Source organism: Ictidomys tridecemlineatus, chromosome 4 (genome assembly GCF_052094955.1).
Source record: "Ictidomys tridecemlineatus isolate mIctTri1 chromosome 4, mIctTri1.hap1, whole genome shotgun sequence".
In the NCBI taxonomy this organism is placed as follows: Eukaryota; Metazoa; Chordata; class Mammalia; order Rodentia; family Sciuridae; genus Ictidomys; species Ictidomys tridecemlineatus.
Genome location: NC_135480.1, coordinates 207,104,275 through 207,123,462, shown reverse-complemented (window position 1 = coordinate 207,123,462; position 19,188 = coordinate 207,104,275). Strand labels below are relative to the sequence as shown.

General features: G+C 55.6%; 1 protein-coding gene across 23 annotated transcripts; it reads right to left on the bottom strand.

Annotated features, from left to right (window-relative positions):
• Nucleotides 1–8: 8 nt before the first annotated feature.
• Nucleotides 9–18,787, bottom strand: Stkld1 (serine/threonine kinase like domain containing 1). 23 transcript variants are annotated; one of them, XM_005336965.5, is made up of 19 exons: nt 18,467–18,782; nt 17,002–17,088; nt 15,210–15,254; nt 13,839–13,913; nt 12,634–12,735; nt 10,878–10,948; nt 10,059–10,174; nt 8,831–8,949; nt 7,734–7,897; nt 6,977–7,107; nt 6,340–6,423; nt 4,840–4,956; nt 3,843–3,983; nt 2,964–3,092; nt 2,334–2,462; nt 2,127–2,255; nt 853–993; nt 534–613; nt 9–273 (listed from the first exon to the last, which is right to left on the bottom strand). In XM_005336965.5, the coding sequence occupies exons 1-19, from the start codon at nt 18,479–18,481 to the stop codon at nt 121–123; spliced, it is 2,028 nt and encodes a 675-aa protein (XP_005337022.1). In that variant the 5' UTR covers nt 18,482–18,782; the 3' UTR covers nt 9–120. The 23 variants fall into 23 exon arrangements, 22 of the variants coding, with proteins under 22 accessions (XP_005337022.1, XP_077904695.1, XP_077904693.1 ...); XR_013438378.1 differs by lacking the exon at nt 9–273 and adding an exon at nt 1,318–1,396 and having other exon boundaries at nt 531–613; nt 18,467–18,787; XM_078048569.1 differs by lacking the exon at nt 3,843–3,983 and having other exon boundaries at nt 18,467–18,786.
• Nucleotides 18,788–19,188: the final 401 nt, after the last annotated feature.

Below are 19,188 nucleotides of genomic sequence, written 5' to 3'. Positions count from 1 at the left end.
CTCGGACATACCTGGAACCAGCCTTGGGCCTCTTTATTAGTTACTGGGCATAGCGGGACGTGCATACTGGTCCCTAATGTCCTCCTCCCCACTTACATCTAGGACAGGAAGGCAGGTGCTTCAGGGCAGGTGGGGGCGGCCTTCCGGGAGAATGGGGACCTTAGGAGCAGCTGCTTCCTCCCCGACAGCAGCTCCAAGCAGCTTCCTTTCCTGGGAGCTGTGCAGTGCAGCCTCCAGACTCAGGGACACTTTCTCTGCATAAGAGACCAGCTCCTGGAAGGGATAGGCAGGTTCCTCTTGGAGGGTTTGGGGTCGGAGCCATTAACTGATGAAATCCACCAATTTGTGAAACCCTCTGGTCACCCCTCCCCCCAGGGTTGACTGGCCCAGTCCCAGAGATGGAGTAATAGGCAGGGAAGTGTCACTGAAGTCTGCCCACAGCACTCAGAGCCTGCTCCAAGTAAACGTGCCCAGCCCATGTCCCCAGGTGTAGGGGCTTGGCCTAGTTTGCTGAAGGCCCTCCTGTCACTCACCAGGCTGGAGGTGAAGCGCCCCTGGATCTCTCTGACCAGAGCCCTGATGCCACTGGACTCCAGCTCTGGCAGGATTTCCTCTGGTGGAACAGAAAGGGTACTGAGACCCAGAGCCCAGCCAGAGGGCAAGGCAGGGTCCCAGTGCCACTTAGGGCATGGGCAGAGTGCCACCCTGGGTTCCATAATTAATACATTGTCCTGGGCTGTAGCTATGCCCTGTGCAGGGGTGCCAGGCGAGTGGAAAGTTTGGGGCCATCTCTGTGGGGCTCCTTCCCTCCCCCCTGACCACTGCTCCCAGGTAGGGCAAGGGGGTCCTCACTGTAGGAGGAAAGGTGGGCCAGCAGCATGCAGAGGTTCTCCACCACCTCAGGGTCATCCTTGTACAGCTGATAGGTCTCCTGCAGGAGGGTGAGGCCACTGCCACCATCCTGTGGCATCACCACCCGGAAGGCTGCCAGCTCTGGGGAAGAGGAGGTGACAGGGTTCCCAATCTAGTGCTGGCACTGTGCATTTGGTCTTGGGACAGTTCCTCAGCCCAAGGTTCCCCTGAGAGATGGGTAGTAATGATACTGGTTTCATGGGTTGCTGGGAGAACTCAACATTGGGCCCCATCTCCGTCCCAAGCTCTGGGCTCTGCTGGCTCCATTTTCCCACAGTGCAGCTTTGCACCCACAGCAAAAGCCCTGCTCCTGCTGGCCCGTGTACTCCCTTCCTTAGTGAGGCAGGCCCAGAGGCATATGCTGGTGCAAGTTTCACCAGGCCAGGTGGTGGGGCTGCAACTCACCCGGCCTGGCTCAGGTCCTGCTCCCTTGGTGGAGACCATGTCCCCTTTTCCCCCAGGGCCTTGACCTCCCCAGCTGTCCCTAGAAGGAATTGACAGCTAACCTGTGGTAGGCTGCTGGTGGGACCTGAGGCCCAGACATTGCTCTGACCAGGAGGAAAGGCCACAGTACCTCCAGGCCCCAGCTGAGAGGCATACAGGAGTCTGACCAGCTCTGCTCCCCATCCAGGTGGCCCACCCACCCTGCTAGAGTTGGTGTGGGACCTCAGAGGGGCTGAGCATGGGGTTTCCAGGACAGGAGGAGACAGCCCCCCACTCCCTCTAGGAGGCCCCATCATCTTAGGCAGCCCAGTAGACTGGCATGGCCAGAAGAGCCAGGTGAGGAGCCGGAAGTCCTCCCCAAGGGCGTAGTTACTGCTCTAAGGAAGGCCACACAACACAGAGGTCAAGATCATGAGCAGAGGCCTCAGCACCACCATGCGCCTCTGGTGACTGGCCAGATCCAAGTGCCCTCTGCGAGGGATAACTGCCAGTCTCAGCATGGGGCCTGGCACTAAATAAGAGCCAGGGTTTGTGCTTAGGAATTGGAGACAGACCTGTATTCTGAGAGCCTGCATGGACCCACAGCGGGTGGACAGGGAAGGGAGATAACAGGCTAGAATGAAGCAAAAGGCAGAGGCTGCCTGTTGTGTGCAGCCTTGGTGGCACCTCCTCAATGATGTGACTGAGTCATTTTGTTCCTCCTGTTTTGGTTGTGGGCAGCTGTAGACATTACTGACCAGGACTGATTTCTGCCCTAACATTGGGCTCACCTGACACCTTGGCAAGGCTGGCCAGCCCTCGGTAGGCATTATTCACCAGCAGTACTCTTTCCTGGCTCAGCCGGATGCTTTGCAAAAGCAGCTCCACCACCTTCTCAAACTGCCACTCACTCATGCAGCCTGCAGAGGACAGGGACCTGGTTGCCCTGTGTCCAGGGCTGCCCTCCCCACTCACTCTCAAGGGCCTGAGCTTCTCACCCAGCAAGGACAGCAGCCAGAACACCGCACAGCCTGCCTCAGCTATTTCTGCATCTGTGGGGTGGGTGTCCAGCACCTGGATGACCAGGGCTGGGATCTTCACCACAGGGTCTTTGTTCACAATGATAGCTGGATCCAAGACAGGGGTGGGGGACACCCAGGCATTGGGTGTGTGCATGAGGGCCTACTATATACACGCCCCACCTGCTGCTCCCACCCACCAAGCAGGGCAGAAAGTAAGAGGACAGATGGAGGGTGGGGGCCTCCTTGCCAATGAGTCTGGAGGGGACTCTGGCACCTTGGGGACAGTGGGGTCTCAGGTTTCCCCAGCTTGCCATGGCTTGGAGCACTGTTCTCTGGAGTACCAAGGTGAGGCCTTGGAGAGGGGGCAGTGCAGGCCTAGGGGCCCCTATTCTGCATTGAAAATCAGGATAAGGCATCCAACTCTCTGGCTGATCTCTGGTGCCAGGGTCTGCCCACTGGACAGGACACACTGGGCTCCTTCCCCTCCCCTCCCACTCTTCTTGCCAGTCTCCCTTTAGTGGCCAAGGTCACTCTCACATGTTCAAGAGACAGAAGGCAGAGTCTCCTGGGAGTCAGGCAGTGGGAGCCTGAGAAGGAGGGCCTCACCATCCACCAGGAGGGACCAGAGCAGGCCCAAGGCACTGAAGCAGATGTCCCTGTCCTTGGAGAATCTGTGCAGGTGCTCCAGGATGAGCTCAAACAGCCCCGCCTTCTGTAGTTCCTCAGAGACCTGCACTGTGGGAGAGAGGGAGGCCCTTCCAGCAGGCCTTCCCAGAGCACTGCTGCCCTGGGTTCCCAGGTGCTGTGCATTTCCTGGGCCGCCACTCAGCACCTCCCACCTATGACTAGGCTGAGTCCCATGGCTGTAACTCCTCAGCCCAGAGCCCAGCCTGCCTTCCTAGATCAGCTGTGGCCTTTCCCAGCACACAGCCTGCCTGGTCATTGTGTGATGCCTATTCCTGGGATCAGTGAAGGATGACAGGTCATCAGGTCTGGAGTGGTGGGCTCATACTGGGTCTCAGCTCTGCCCCACCATAGGACCTGACAGGTGTCCTTGGGCTCTCAGGAGCTCTGGCTTCCCCTGGGAGGACAATGCCCACCTGTGAGCGGGCTAGGAGGAAGGAAAGGGTATTACCTGGTCCCAGGGGAGCCTGGTGAGGACCTCTCATCCACTGGGGCACAGTCTGGTTTCCTGCTGCCCCCCTGACCATGGGCACAGAGCATGTGAATGTGAAATGCATACGTGCAAGGCCTGTGGCCAAACCTGGCATGTAGTCTGCCTGTGAAAATGGAGCCTGGCCTCCAGAGTACAGAAAAACCACCAGCATGGGACCAGAGCATCTGCCAACCATGTGGCGTGCTATCTCAGCAGCAGGCCCTGTGCCACCTCTGCCTGTGTCCAAGCTGGCCCTCCACAGCTTGTGCTCTGCAGCCTGGCTTCCTAGAGTGTGCAGGAGGCAAGGCAGGAAGGGCCGGCACACCCACCCTGGCTAGAGATTATGGTGAGCAGGCTGTAGCCCTGGATGATGAGTTGCTCCGAGTCTGAGTGGCTCCGCATGATGCTCAGCAGGGAGCAGATGATGGAGATATCCCATGGCACCTGGGCTTCTGCATCCTGCACCAGCACTGCACAGGCCACAGAAGGAACCTGGGTTAACCCCACAGCTGAGGATGCAGGGGACAGCAAGGCACACATATCCTCCCTGCCTGGCTTGGGGACAGCACTTCTGCTTTTTTTTTTTTTTTTTTAAGGAAACTGAGGTCTGCCTTGTTCTCCAGCATGGAGCAGGTGTCCATAAACCTAAGGCCCTTGCACTGCCAGTCTGTGGCACCTCAGGCTGGTGCTGGCTTCCAAGAGCTTGCTGAGTCTGTGGCGAAGGGGCAGAGTAAACAACACAATTCAGGACTGGGGCTCAGTTCAGGGGAAGAACGCTTGCCACCATGAGCAAGGGCTTGGCTTCCAGCACCACAAAGGCAAACAAAAGGACACAGTCTGAATGAATGGCACATGGGAGTGAAACCCTCAATATTTAAACCAGAGAGTTTAAGTAGATAGGTAGTTGTAAGAACTGAAGTCAGTTGAACCTGTTCTTCCTGATCCAGAGAGCTGGGGGGAGGACCCCATCCTGTCCAGCACCTTCTTGCATAGCTGGGAAAGCAGCAAGAGGGACAGGTGCTTGCCCAGGGGCACAACAGTGTAGCCCACATCTCCAGACTCCTGGCCTGTGGCCTGTTGTCCCAGGAAGGGGTCAGATGAGCAAGGGGTCAGATGACAGGATGGGGTCCTCTGAACTTCCCCAGGAGGGTGGGTTGTGCCTCCAGGAGAGGCTTGTAAGAGGGCAGCAGAGGTGGCGGCATGGGCAGCAGGGGACGGCACTGACCTGCTGCCCAAGGGTTTGAGCTGTTGAGAGGGCCACACACCCAGGGGTAACTGGTGTGGGCTGGAAGCACCAGGAGTGTCCCCAGCCTGCCCTGCACCCACCATGGCTCAGGATGCGCAGTAGCAGGGAGCAGGCACAAAGCTGCAGGTCGAGGATCCTCTCATGCAGCTTCATAGCGGTGACCACCACCTCCACCAGCCCCATGGGCCACGGCAGCCCTGGTGAGGTAGGAGGCACAGGTGAGGCATGTGGGAGTAGACCTGAGACCCAGAGACCACTGGGATTCTACAACACATCAGAGGGGCCCCAGGTAGGTGAAGAGGAGAGCAAAGATGATCTGTCCACATGTGCATGGAGTGCTCAAGGCCTGCCAGGGGACCCTGCTGGGAACCAAGCCCAGGCGTGCATGCTGCATCCTGTCTCCACCTCAGAGCTTCACCCTCTCAGTGTTTTTTTGTTTTGTTTTGTTTGAGGTGGAGTCTCAGTATGATACCCAGGCTGGTATCAAACTTCTGGGTTCAATAGATCCTCCTGCCTCAGCCTCCAAACGCCAGCACCGCAGGGGCATGCTATCTTGTACTTCTGGCACCACGAGGCCCTCCCAGCCCTTTCCTTGTCAGAAGAGCATAGGTGACTTTGGTGAGGGTGCAAGGACAGATGGGGCACCCAGGACACGAAGCCATGGTGGACCCTTCCAGAAGCTCACTGAGGCAGGCATGGCTCTAGGTGGTGGGAAGAGCCCAATCTTGGGTAAAGGGCCCAACTGTCTCCATTTTACAGGAAGGCAAAATCTCCCTCTGAGCTTTATCCTGGTTATAGCTTAGCAGCACATGGGATCCGGCTTTGGGGGCAATGGCCAATATGAGTTGCCTACTGCCTTGCTAGGAGGCCACAGTTTGCCTCCATAATCCCCAAAGCCTCAGCCACTGGGACACTCCTCAGAGGAGTCTTAGTATATGTCTTGTGGGATATAAGGTGGATGGATGGAGAGGTGGGTGTGAAGTGGACAGAGGGAGAGGAGGACGGAAGGAGAATGGACAGATGGACAATGGACAGGTGGGTGGAGGGAAGATGGATGAATGGCTGGATGAAAGGGGGATGCATGGGCGTGTCATATTCAAGCAGGAGAGAGGTTAGGCGGAGAGATTCTATAAAAGCATGTTTCAGCAAAAACTACAAAATCATGGATACAGGGGTGTTGTGTTCTCTGGTACACAACAGGCAGAATGTCAGTGTGTCCGTGGTTGGCCATCACTAGGACTCACCCTGACACCAGAGCTCACCCTATAGGAGCTCTTGGGGGCACATGTGCATAGGCAGTGGTCTGTTGGGTGCCGTTCATGGAGTGGGATCTAAGAAAACTCCAATGCCCATAATAGGGTGGCTGGAGAGATGGGTACCTTATTATGGACCCTTTAAAAATCAGGTGAGGCCACCCATCCCCACCCTTCTCTGCCTGGCAGGAGAGGCATGGGAAGAATTCCAGACTGCTTCCTGTCCAGGCAGATAATGAGGCACAGGACCCCCCTGGGAACGTGAACAGGCCTCCAAGGTGTAAACAGCACTGCTGGCAGCCGGCGAGGGGAGAGGCAGGGCTGTACCTAGCTGGTCCTCAGGTATCTGCAAAAGCCTCTTCATGGCCTTGAGCTGAACTTCAGGACGGCTGGGGAAGTTCTCCATGGCCTCTGTAGGGAATAGGGAGGACATGGGGACCCTGCTGGGGACCAGGTCTTCTGGCCATAAGGTAGCATTCTTATCCCTACTTCACAGATGAGGCCACTAGGACCAAGTGGTTGATCCAGAATCGAGCCAAGTCTCTGGGAACCATCCCGAGTCTCAGTGTGTGCTGCCCTCACCGTGGCTCGCAGGATGCACACTGGCTAAGTGGGGATACCCAGGGACCACTCTGGGTATGGACCCACAAAGGCAGGGGCTCTAGGGGGATGGGCAGCAAGGAGCCCGGGTAGCCTTGTAGAGGATTTGTGTAGCGAATGATGGTAGGTACATGGGGCCAGACTGAGGAAATGGACTTTGTGCTGTAGGTGACGGGGGCTATGGAGGGTATTTAAGCAGGGCAGTCTTGGGATGGAGTGGAGGTGAACAGCCTGGAATGTTCCTGCACCCTGGCCATGAATGAGGAGGGGGCCTACTGGACTGGGTAGTGAGGAGGCACCAGCCAAACAATGGGCTGCCAAGGCCAAGGACAGCTCCCAACACACCCCATGTCCCCACCATCACCTAAGATGCTGGTGACGTTGCCTTCTAACAGTATGCTGGTGATGATCTCGGGCACCACCTGCTGGTGCAGGGTCACGGCCACACATGAGGACTTGAATGAGCCACTCACAAAGGTCATATGAACCACAGCCCTGGCAGAGGAGCAGGGAGAGCCAGCTGCACCAGCTGCCTCCCCCATGGTGTCCCATGCACTGCCCCTCTGCCTTGGGCTGAAGGCTTCTTGTCATTGGATGAGCCCTGGACACTGGCCTTCCCTTTCAGATCTGCTTGGCCAAATCTCTCCTGATGTGCTATGTGTCCAGCCAGTGCCCTGGCAATCCCACTTCCAAGGACCTTCCCTGCAAAGGCTCAGGGCCCCAGAGGAGTCCTGATCCTTGTGCTTTTGCCTTCTGGGCCCCTTCACAGAGACATAGCATCAGATTTGATGACTGTGCTGGTTAAGAGGTCAATACAACCCATGCAGGGTTCACCTTTTCCTTCTGATTTTGAATTAGAATGGACATTTTTTTTCCTGGAGCCTGAGAAATACCCTGGGGCTGAACCACCTGTGCCTGCTGGAGCCGGGCCCACTGTGCCAGTGTGCAGAGATGTGCAGTCCAGGTGGCTGGCTGCCAAGCAGTTTGGGACAGCCACAATGCTGGGAAAAACCCAAGTTATTCAGGGGGAAATAGGGTGGAGCCAGCAGCCATGTCTGTGTCGGGTAGAGAGATGCTGAACAAGCCTGCTAGGTTGAAATAAAACCCAACCCTGAGCTCACTTGATTGTTATTCGATCCAAGGGGTTGATCTGCAACATTAAGGGCAGGAGGTCAGAGAAGGTTTCTACATCTGGGATGTGTTTCTCCTCCATGGTCTTCAGGATGGCTTTCAGGCTGCCAGAGTTCTGGCGGAGGGACTTCCGTAGGTGCATGGCTTCTGTAGCCTACCAGAAGAGAGGACACAGAGTTTCTGCAACTAAGTGAAAGCCAGAGTCAGGCCACAGGAGCCTTGGAGCTCCTCTATGAAGAAGAAACAGAGGTTCAGAGAAGCAAGAGGGCCATCTCATTGAGTGGAGAGGCAGGCAGGGGACCATGTGCCTTGTCCATTTCTGCCCAGAGGCCCTTATCTGGACCCAGATGACAAAATACTCTTCGTGCCCATTAACAGAAGCAAGTGCCCAAGATCACCCAGTGCCAGGGAAGCACTGGAGCCCAGACCCTTCAACACAGCACACAGCCTGGAGCAGGAGGTCCCTCACTCCCCTGGAGTCCCTGTAGGAAGGGAGCAGCTGAACTGGGCCACCTGGGAGATAGTGGGGATGCTGAGGCCCAGCCAGCCACCTGTGCTCTCTGGATTCCCTGTGACTGGTGATGGACCCAGGTGGCCAGTGGTGTGTCCTTGCTCTCAGGGTGCAGCAGACACTGGACTTCTCTTCAGTGTGTACATACGATGTGGCAAGGCTCAGCTCCCCAGCCTCCCTAAGTCAGGGTGGCCAAGGGGCCATACGAGGTGCCCTGGCCCTTGCCTTTCCCCTCCTTCCTGTCCGCAGGCAGGCCTAGCACAGATGAGAGCAGGAGCCACACGCTAGGACATGCAGAACAGAGAAGCGCCATGCACGTGCAGGCTTGTGTGACACACAGCCCCAAGTGTTCCTGCCCAGTCTCCTGAGCTGCAGCCACAGGCACCCCCGACTCTAGGGTGCCTGGACCAGGGTTTCCTTGCTGACAGGGGCAGGGCTGAGGACTCACAGCCACCAAGTGAGCACGAACCCTGCTGCCTGTCTCCTCTCAAGGGCTCCCTGTGCCTGCGTCGAGCAGAGTGTGGGTGCTGACGGGAAGCAGGGCGAGGGCCTGCCTCTCCCTGGAAGGCAGCTTACATTCAGGAAGGAGCAGCTGGCCATGTCCAGCATGATGCAGCCCAGGGACCAGACGTCAGACATCTGGCTGAAGGTGAAGTCCAGGGCTTCGGGGGCCATCCAGGACTTTTGAAAGGGGTCTGTTGGCAGGAACAAGGCAGGGATCCATTGAGTCCTATGTCCCCTGAAGGGGCAGAAGAGCAGAGCCACCCTGCCCAACACTGTCTCCTTTTTGGTTTCCATTGCAAGCAGCTAGAAATATGAGTCCTTCAGTGGCCCTTCTTGGGTGAAGCAAGAAGTATAGGTGTGGGCAGTGAGGGGTCCCTCCTTGCTCAGTTAGACCTTCACCGTGACCTTGAGCCAGGGAAGCCATCCATACTGACAGGAAGCCATCCATACTGACAGGTGTCTGGCAGGCTGGCCCATCTGTGGGCATGTCTGTGCCCACAACCGCTGTAGAAGGAGCTGCCAAGTATATGCCAAGCGGCTAGGATGTATACCTCTTTCAACATCCTTCCCTCCACACATCAGGACCCTGGGGCAGAGTCCCAGTGGCCCTGCCCTAGGTTCTCAACCTGAACCCCAGAGGAGACAAAAGAGCAGGGTCCTCAGGCTGGTTTGTTGGCCTCAAGCAGCCCTTTCTTCTCTGCACCCCATTTCTCAGCCACACAACAAAGGTCTGGACTCTAAAACCCACGCCAGGGTCACCTCCCACCAGTTCACCCCTCCACAGGCTCACCTCCATCATCCGTCCATCATCCGTCCATCATCCATCGACCCAATTCAAGGGCAGAGTGCCACCAATCACTGCCACCCAGGACTTGGGTTCTGCACATGATGTTACAGGCTTGAGGCCTGTCTCCCTTCACACTGTTCCCCTTTTGAAGGAAGAGAACTTGCTCCCTACAGCCCTCCACTATCTCCTGGGCCATCTGAGGACAGTACTTGAGTCAGCAGGTCCTCCCCATTCCCCATTCTAATCTCCTTCCTCTGGGGGCTTTCTCCCCCACGAGGTTTACGTTTTCAGGGGTACCCAGGTGACTGCTCTTTCCTTGGGGCTCTTTTCTCCAATGGCCCTGTCTTTTGACCCTGTGTCTGTTCTCCATGAGGGACTCTTGCTCAGGCACAACCAGCCAAAGGGAGCTCTGTGGAGACCTTCTAAGCAACGAGCTCAGCACTGCCTTTCTCGCTGCCCATCCTTGCCTGTCTCCAGCCACCCTCTCCTGCCTCCTGGGAGGACCCCAACCACCTTCCTCTGCACGGACATTCCACTTGGCTCTGTGGGTCATCAGTGCATTGCAGCTCAGGTCCTGGAGTTTGCAGTGGTTTTTACTGACCAGGCTGATGTTAGAAGGCTTGAGATTCCTGTGATCAAGAGATGGGGGTCTGGCGCTTATGGGCTGCCAGGGGACCTTCCCCTAGGACAGCACCTGCCCTGAGCCTGAGTGTCCCACCCCCCCACCAGAAAATTCCTTCTCCTCCTGCTTGGCAAATGATTATTTCTCATTCACATAAGATCTTATCAGTTGTTTTAAATTGGGGGAAAGCCCAAGTACAAGGGGCACACCCAGCTATGGAGGCCCTAGTTAACCTGGTGTCCCTTCCAACAGGTCCTGGCTCCCACTAGTCTGAGAACTGATTGTCCGCCATTCTGTAAGACCTACCGTGAGGCCTCACTCCCATTCCCTTCGTACACACAGCCCATGTGCTTCTCTCCCCAGCCCTTCCCACAGGGGCCTTGGAGCTTGAAGCCGGTACCACTGGCAGCTTGAAGGCTGGACCTATGGTGCAGCAGCCCATGCTGGCCATCCAGAGGCTACGCCATGACAGGCAGCCTCACCCGTCCTCCAGGTGTCTTATCTGCTTCTTCTGTTGCACTTTAGAGCCACCCTGCCCAGGCCATGGCATATCATGCAGCTGTGCACTGTGGGGTGAGTCACTCAAGGCAGCAGGGAAGGGCCCTGCTCCCCTCCCTCAGCCAGGGAAGGTGCCATCCTACCGGGCCCAGATCTTGCCCAAGGGTGCTGGTACCCGTGCAGCTGGATACCCCTAGGAAGAGGATTGTCACCTGTGGATGATGCTCAGCTGGTGCAGGTACTCCAGAGCGTCCAACATCTGACCCAGGATCTCCTGCATCCACTGGGGAAAAAGCAAGAGATGCCAGCAAGGGGAGGGGCCTGGAACTTCCTGAGTGGGATTCCATGCACTACTGTTAGGCAGGCGCCAGCTCAGCAGACAGCAGGACAGGGGCACACTGCATACCCCAGTGCCCAGGGACTTTGACCCTACTCCCTGCCTCCAGCAGCCACCTGTGGCCCGTTGCCCCACACCTGCTCGAGCTCTTGGCATGCGGCCCTTGTGGGTATCTGACATGTTAAAGCCTGCAATGCCTGCTTGGGCCTTGCCCCTTCATGTTCCATTAGAGTGAAAAGAGCCCTGAAAGAGAACATTCTGGAAGTATTCTGTGTAAGAAACAAGCTGCATCTAGTGTCCAGGGCAGTGATTTTTCAAACTGTGTTCTTAGGACCTCTGGCTTCCATACTGGTGCCTTAGGCCACCCCAGGGTGTCAGGGGCTGGGCTGCAGGGCCCTAGCTTCCTCCCAGCCCTGGTAGAGCGGCAACATTATGTTCCAAAGGGCCCCACTGCACACATGTACAAAGCCACCGTGGAGTCTGCCTCGGAGGCCAGTTCACCAGAGCAGCTGGGTACCCCTGAGCCCCGTGGAGAGATGGCACCAAGCAGAGGAGTACTTTGAGGAAAGCAGAATGCATGTAGGCTGGCCCAGACCCAAAGGTGAAAGTGAAAAGTGACCAAGCTTCGAGAAGGAAACAGGAGGTGGGAGGAAGGCTCCCTAAGCCAGGGCTCAAGAGACACTGGCCAGAAGGGATGACACTGATGCACCTGACTTCATTTTGATGAGGACCTTTGCTGGCCACAAGACACTGCTAAGAAGGGGAACTGGCAAGCCATAGACTGGGAGGAGATCTCTGGATACCCTGTCCAGATTAAAAAATAAACAAACTTCAAATCATTAGGAAAAAGACCCTGTAAGTGTTGAAATGAGCAAAAGTACTTGAAGAGATTCCATGCCCAGACTGTCCTCACCACAATCACTCTGCAGGCCAATGCCAGGCCAGACATAATGGAAACTTATTCTCAGCCTCCACAGCAACCCAAGCCGACTGGAACCTCGCGGTGCAGTAGAGCAGCCTCGCCCTGGGAACCACCTGCACCACCCTCCCAGGCCCACGCCAGCTTTTCAGACAATTCCACTCCTCCACAGCAGCCTGACTTAAAATGGCCCAAGCCAGAAGCCACCAAAGGCCCATCACTGCCTCAAAGGTGACCAGAGGAGCACCAGAGGGCGCAGAGGGATCTGGTAGGCCAGAGGAGGAGGGATGAGCAAGGTTGGCTCCCCAGCCAAGCCCTTTGGAGTGAACTTCAGGAGTTGCATGATGACAGTCTCTGGAGGCAGGTGGTGGCTGTGGACCTCTGGTTTTGGGATCCTCCTCTGGAGGCTAGAGGCAGGTGTGTGTAAAGTGTCAAGATGTGGACTTGAGGGGCTGGGGATGTGGCTCAAGTGGTAACGCGCTCGCCTGGCATGCGTGCGGCCCGGGTTCGATCCTCAGCACCACATACCAACAAAGATGTTGTGTCCGCCAAAAACTAAAAAATGAATATTAAAAATTCTCTCTCTCTAAAAAAAAAAAAAAGATGTGGACTTGAGGTGGACTTAACGCACCCCTCACACACTGGGCAACTACCCTCCCCTCTGCCTAGGCTGCCCCATGGGGCCGCAGGCCCCGGGCTGGGTCTGTGTTACCTTTGGATCCATGACTGCCTTCTCTTCCCTCTTACTCTGAATGACCATCTGGAGGCTACCCTGGCTGTACTCCATCACCAGACAGAGGGACAGAGAGGAGACCTGCGGGGACACAAGGCCCAGATACTCTGTGGCGTCACTGCTTTGGTCACACTGCTGGCTGGAGGCCCTGCCTCTTGTCTCCCCATTCCCAGGCACCGCCACCTCAGGTTCTATCTGCTCCCAGTTGCTTGGCCTTTCCCGACAGCTGCAGCCACTGGAAGTGGGGACCCCTCTGCTGGGATTGCCCTCACTCTTCACAGGTGGCGGCTTCCCTGGGTGTCAGCTGAGATGCACTTCCTCTGAGGAGCCTGTCTTGCTCCCTCCATAGTGACCTGTCTTCTTGGCTTTTTTGCCCCATTCCCTGACAGCGTCAGGGAGTACTTCACAATATGTGTGGGAGCATGCAGGGGGGCCTTTCCCCTGGCTTCCCCGGGCCTGGCTGCTGGGTAGGACCCCCTGGTCCAGTGGGACACTGACATGGATATGTGGAGAGGTGGCCAAGGCCTGCCAGCCTGGTTTCTGGAAAGCTCCAGCTCTTTGAAGCGATAGAAGTCATACCTGAAGGGACCCAGGGCATGGGCAGGAAACCTGGATTTGAACCCCACTCAACTCTTTACTAGCTGTCTGGCTTTGGGGAGCTCCATGACCTCTCTGAGCCCCATTAGGAAAATGAGGACAGTACTTCCAGCCCTGTGGATCTCCCAGGATGTGAGCAGACATGGAGCCAGTTAGTAAACTGTGCAGGAGCTGTGGGAGTGAGGGGCCTGGGGGCCGAGATAACTGGGTGGCAAATGGCAGTGGGAGGCAGAGTAGCAGCTCCCTAGGACCAGCCTCTTCCCCCTGGAATGCAGGCTCCTGTCAGCCATGCAGACTTGCTCGGCTGGGGCTGCAGGTGGGGAGCTGGAGTGGGGCCACCAGGCTGGGTTCCCTGCTTGCCACATGTGAGCCAGGAAGCCTAAAGGAATGTGGCACTCGTTGGCAGCCCTCCTCGGAGGAGGCCCTTGAGGGCTCACCTGGAATTGTGCACAGTAAGCCCCTGGGTGGTTCCCACCCCCATAGCTGTTGAGTGGGGGCTGCCACACTCAGTCCGGCAGCGCCTTGTGGGCAGGGTACGCTCAGTGGGCTTGGTGCTGCAGCCCAGCCGCAGGTGCCACCTGACCCACCTCACTGTTCCACGTGATGAACAGCTCCTGGTACAGGGAGATGTGGGCGTGCTGAAGCTTTAGCAGAGGCCTGAGCTATGGGGATGAGAGGGAGGAAACCGTGGTCAGGGAAGCACAGTGTGCAGCTGGTGCTCCTCTGTCATATATCCCAACAGAAACGCAAGCTGCTGGCTCTGGCAAGGCAGGGGAGCCAGGGCAGGGAGGCAGTGCAGCCTTATGGCTAACTGCCGGAAGGTCTGGTATGAGGCCAGTCCCAGCATGCCCTGCTGTGCTGTGTGACCGAGACAGACCGTCAGCATCTCTGAGCCTCATGTGCTCATCTGAAAACAGCAGTGGGCTGGGGTGTGGCTCAGTGGCAGAGTTCTTGTTTAGCGTGTACACGGCCCTGAATTCCCTTCCCAGCTCTGCAAAAAATAAAACTGAAAATTAAAATGGTGGTTCCCATGGAACCTGCCTCACGGGGAGGTGATGCAGGTCAAGTGATGGTGTGCAGGATATGTCACCTTTGGGGCTGGCTGGGGCAGGTGAGCCCACCTGAAGTTCCCTTGACCCAGCAGAGTGCTTTGAAAACAAACCAAGGTGGGCATCAGGAACAATTAACCTGGAGAATATGGGCTGATGGGTAACTGCTCAGATGCTGGCCAGGCGTGAGCAGCTTGCTTGTCGGCAGTGTAAGTGTTCCCCACATCAGAACATGCCCAGGCCCACCTGTGCTTCAGTCACACTGTGGACCCAAGAGGTGCCTAGCCAGCAAGGCACAGGGTGGGCAATTCCAGAAAGAGGACCAAACAGTGACCATAAGGGAGAAGATACATTTCACCCCGTATAAAATTCTAGAAAGGCAAAGAAAAGCTACTCACAGCCTCTATTTATCCATTTGATAAATTGCCATTATTGTAAATCAGGCTGCTGCCACTGGTCCATTCCAGATGGTAGAATTAAGATGGCAGAATTACATTTTCATTATTAAATAATTCTGCATTTCCCAAAATTTGCACTGTAACTAATACTTTCATAGTTGAAGGAAAAAAAAGTTTCTCTTTTGCAGGGCCTTGCCAGTCAAGCACTCTGGACTGAACTACACCTCAGCCCTAAACAAAATCATCTTTTTGAGAGATGGTTATTGTTATTGGTGGATTAGCCTAGGGACTGAGCCAACAGTTAAGCTTCATCTCCTTTGGGAAGATGTGTTCTAAATGGGCAGTTCCTGCATTTAGAAGTGGGTGTTTGGGTTATGGACTCCCTTTAGGACCTGGCCAAGAACTAATTATGACTTCCCTTCACCCTGTCACTCAACAAGGGGGTGCAGAACAGTCTCTATAAGTATGCTGCATCCTGTTCCTCTAGAGAGAACATTGTCCAGAGAGTCACCTCCTCCAGGGCCTCATTGGTATGATGCTCATCAAGGCATTCCACCTGGAGGGACACAGAGACACCGGGTCAGTGAGCCTCTTCAACTACCATCACCCTCACTACCGCCTCACTCATCACTACTGCCATCCTCATCAACCCCTCCTCTACCACCTCCACTGCCATCCCCATCCCCAACCCTGTGACCTGCCCATCATCACCACCCCCATTACCCTATCCCCACCTCTGCCATCACCCCTGACACCATGACCCCCCCCATCATCCCACTGCCACCCCCACTATCAGTTTCACTAAAACCTCCACCATCATTATCACCACTGCCATCACCGTCACTACCACCCCACTATCCCAGCCCACCCCCATACATCACTGTCATCACTGCCATGACCACCCCATCACCCCACCATATGCACGGTGATTATCATGGCCACCATTGCCATCATGAGTAGGATAGGGTCAGCCAAAATACTCTGAAAGCCTTGAAAAGGCCCAGAAACCCCTCTCCTAGAGCTCTTCCCTGAGGAAACCACGATGCTCAAGAAAAATATATTTGTGAGGATGTCCATCAGACCTATTTATACCAGTGAGGAACTGAGAATGGGCAGACCACTCGACCCACATGACGTGACAGTCGGGTCAACCACAGCACATCAAGCAAGAGAAGCGGCCACACGGCCACCAGATCAGGAGAGGAGGAAGCTGTGGTGCTGAAATGGGGCAGTTTCCGCAATCTATTAGGTGGACAAAGGATGCCATCAGCTTCAGCAATATACCACTCTTATAAAAACAAAGTTTATAAATGCTTAGGAAAAAGACTAGAGGAACACACACACTCCCTCCCATATATATATATATATATATATATATATGGAAAAAATGCCTTATTTGCTAATTATTTATAGATTGATTTGCAGTACTGGGGGCAGAACCCAGGCATGATGCACGCTAGGCAAGGGCTCTACCCCTGAGCCACAAACCTAGCCCACTGGCTGAGCTTTTAAAAAGGTCTCCTGGCTCATTGATCTGTGAGATGAGAGGGCTGACCCCTGGGCCAGCCAGCCACAGAACAGGAGGTGGACAAGGACTCCAGGACCAGCTACCTAGGGATGAGGCTGCTTGCTGGGCTGCATAGACACAGGCCTCGCGGATCTGCGGCTGCTAATGAGGTTCCTTTATCTACAAGGTTAGTTCCTGCTCCCCCTGTGTACCTGTCCCCACTTGAGAGAGAAGGGTGTGCCAGCCACTCTTATAGCAGCTCTCTTCCCCTGGATGGACCTTCTGTTGAGCATAGGAAGGGATGCACCTCCACCCTGCTGCCTTAGCCCTGGTGAAGAGATTCCAGGTCCTGTCCTTAGCCTTGTGTGACCCTGGACTAGTCCCTGCCCTCTGGGTCTGGTTCCCTTTTGGTAAGACTGGCAAACTGTAAAGAGTAGCACTGTGCCCACAGAAGTCAAATCCTCATGGATCCTGTGTGATCTGATTAGAATGGGATGGCCCCAAGCCAATCTCTGTAAAATGGGGTCACGGTTCCTGTTTGACAGGATCAGGGATATTCAGTGGATTGATGCCTGGCACCCAGTATGGATGAGTGAATGGTAGATGTAGGTGGTGGAGTAAAAATCAGCATTTCTTTCCTGTCAAAGTAGGGGGCAGCGGTTCCAAGTCTGGGGAGCCTCATGCCACCCCCCACATCTACTCCAGCTAGGATTGCTGCCTGCTGCCAACAGGGGTCCTGGAAGCCTCCTCTGAGGGATGATGTGCTCTTCCTGGTTCACTGGGCTCTGCTTCTTACCTGCTTTATCACGAGCTTGGCTTCAGTGGCCAGTTCCTCCACCACCAGGTTCACCCCTAAGGCCCCAGGACTCAGCTGGTACAAAATCTAGCAGCAAGGGAGAGAAACTATGAAGAGGAAACCACCTTGCACTTCCCAGTACAAACCCAACTCCCATACCTTGGCTGGTGCTTCCCACAGCCCCTGGGGGCTGGCACTGTCTCCTATTTTGTAGTAGAGGATATGGCCCAGAGAGTCTATTTCTCTCTCTCCAAGGCCAATTCTGAAGTTTCTATGACTCCATGCTCCTTCTCCAACCTATAGAGAGGGCCTTTGGGAGTCTAAGAGCAAGAACTGACCTGGGGCAGGGGGCTTATTCACTCTTTTTTTTTTTTTTTGAGTTTGTGTGTGTGTGAGAGAGAGAGAGAATTTTAAATATTTATTTATATTTTAGTTTTCGGCGGACACAACATCTTTGTTTATATGTGGTACTGAGGATGGAACCCAGGCCGCACACACGCTTATTCACTCTTTTAGGCCCCCATGACCCCAGCATCTACCTCCAAACTGAGCATCTAAAGAAGGCAACTTGTCCCCATGACTGGTACTATCAGTCATGGCCATCCCAGGGTTACGTGGACACTTCTTAACCACCCTTGTGGGAATGGAAAGCAGGACTCAGAAGAGGTGATATAGGATGAGACACTGAATCAGATTTTGGGGGTGTAAAGTCAGGATTCTGTAATCCAGCCTCTGTGTGGCCTGGACTCTGCTCAGGGAATAATGTTCCAAGCAGCATAAATCAACAGGGCCAGAGGTCAGGTGCAAGAATTCTCAGTAAAATACAGTGCATTAGACAGTAAAATACACCAACATCTCAATCAAGACTTCTTCTCCCCCCTGAAAAGTAACCTTAAAAATTCTCTGACCACTAAAAACGCTTATGCTTTACCCTGGGTAGTTCCCCCTCATAAACAGAATCTCCCAACAGTAGGAAAATCTAATTGTAAGTGGTTTTCAAATTAGTGAAATTTTTACAAATACTGAATCTAATATTTAATGAAAATGATATGGTAAGTATAGAAACATTTAATTAAATGTCCATTATCGGCTTTCCTCTGTTTTGAAACTGCTCAGGTATGGGCATTTTAGCAGACATAGGCTGAGGGGTGTTTTTTAGCACACTTAGAGGGGGCTCCTGCCGTGTGCTCTGGGCTTGCTTTTGCCTCTACAGGCCCCCATGGATTAGGAGGTCGGAGGAGCTACCCACAACCTCAAAAGGTCAGTGCTGGAAGCCCTTACTGTTCACCATTTTAAAGGGGGACAGAGGCCCAGAGAGGTGGCCTTCCAGCTGGAGGCTGACCTTACTGAGATATGGGCTCCGCCTCCCTAGGCTGACCTGGTGCTGGGTGGGCTGTGACCGTTGCCCCGTGGCGCGCAGACCTTGGGCCCGGGCAGCCTGTCCCCGCAAGGGACATCACGGCACCTGGTACTTTTCCATAGTAGCTCGAGCAGAAGAACTTCGGCTCACTCTCCCTCCGGAGGCCACTGTAAGTCCTCGCCTGGAGCCGGAGCGGGCGGCCGGACCCTGGACTGAGCGTGCTCCGCAGTGTTGGCTCCGGTGCCCATCCCCCGCCTCACCTCGTGCCCTCGCCCAGGGGCGACCCTCAACCGGGGTGTGTCTGCCTGACTCTGGACAAACCGAACGTCCCCCACCCGCGCGCCCTCGGCTACCGGTGCCTTAAAGGAGCTGAGGCACAGAGAGCGGGGGCGGGGCCTCGAGCATGAGGGCGGACCCAGAGAGAGGTGGGCGGAGGCTGTGGACGGTGAGCTTGATCGGGGCAAGGGGCGGGGCCGCGAGCTTAGAGGGCAAGGAGGCAGTGGTAGGCGGAGAGGCGAGAGAGAGGGGGCGGGGCCTGGAGCCTGAAGGGCAGTGGGCGGTGCACTAAATGGGGGAAGCCTCAAGCTCGGTGAGGGGAGATGCGGACGGAGGGCGGGGCCTGGAGAGTGACGAGAGAGTGACAGCGAGTGATGGGCGGGGTCTTCAGGGTGTAGGAGGGCTAGCGGACGGCGCGACCTCGAAAAGCGGGGCGGGGCAGTAGTTCATGGTGGGCGGGACCTCGAGTAAGAAGGACGGGGCGGTGGCGCGCGGCGGGTGGTGCCTGTGGAGCGCCAGGAGGGACTGGGAGCGCGAAAGGCGGAGCCAGA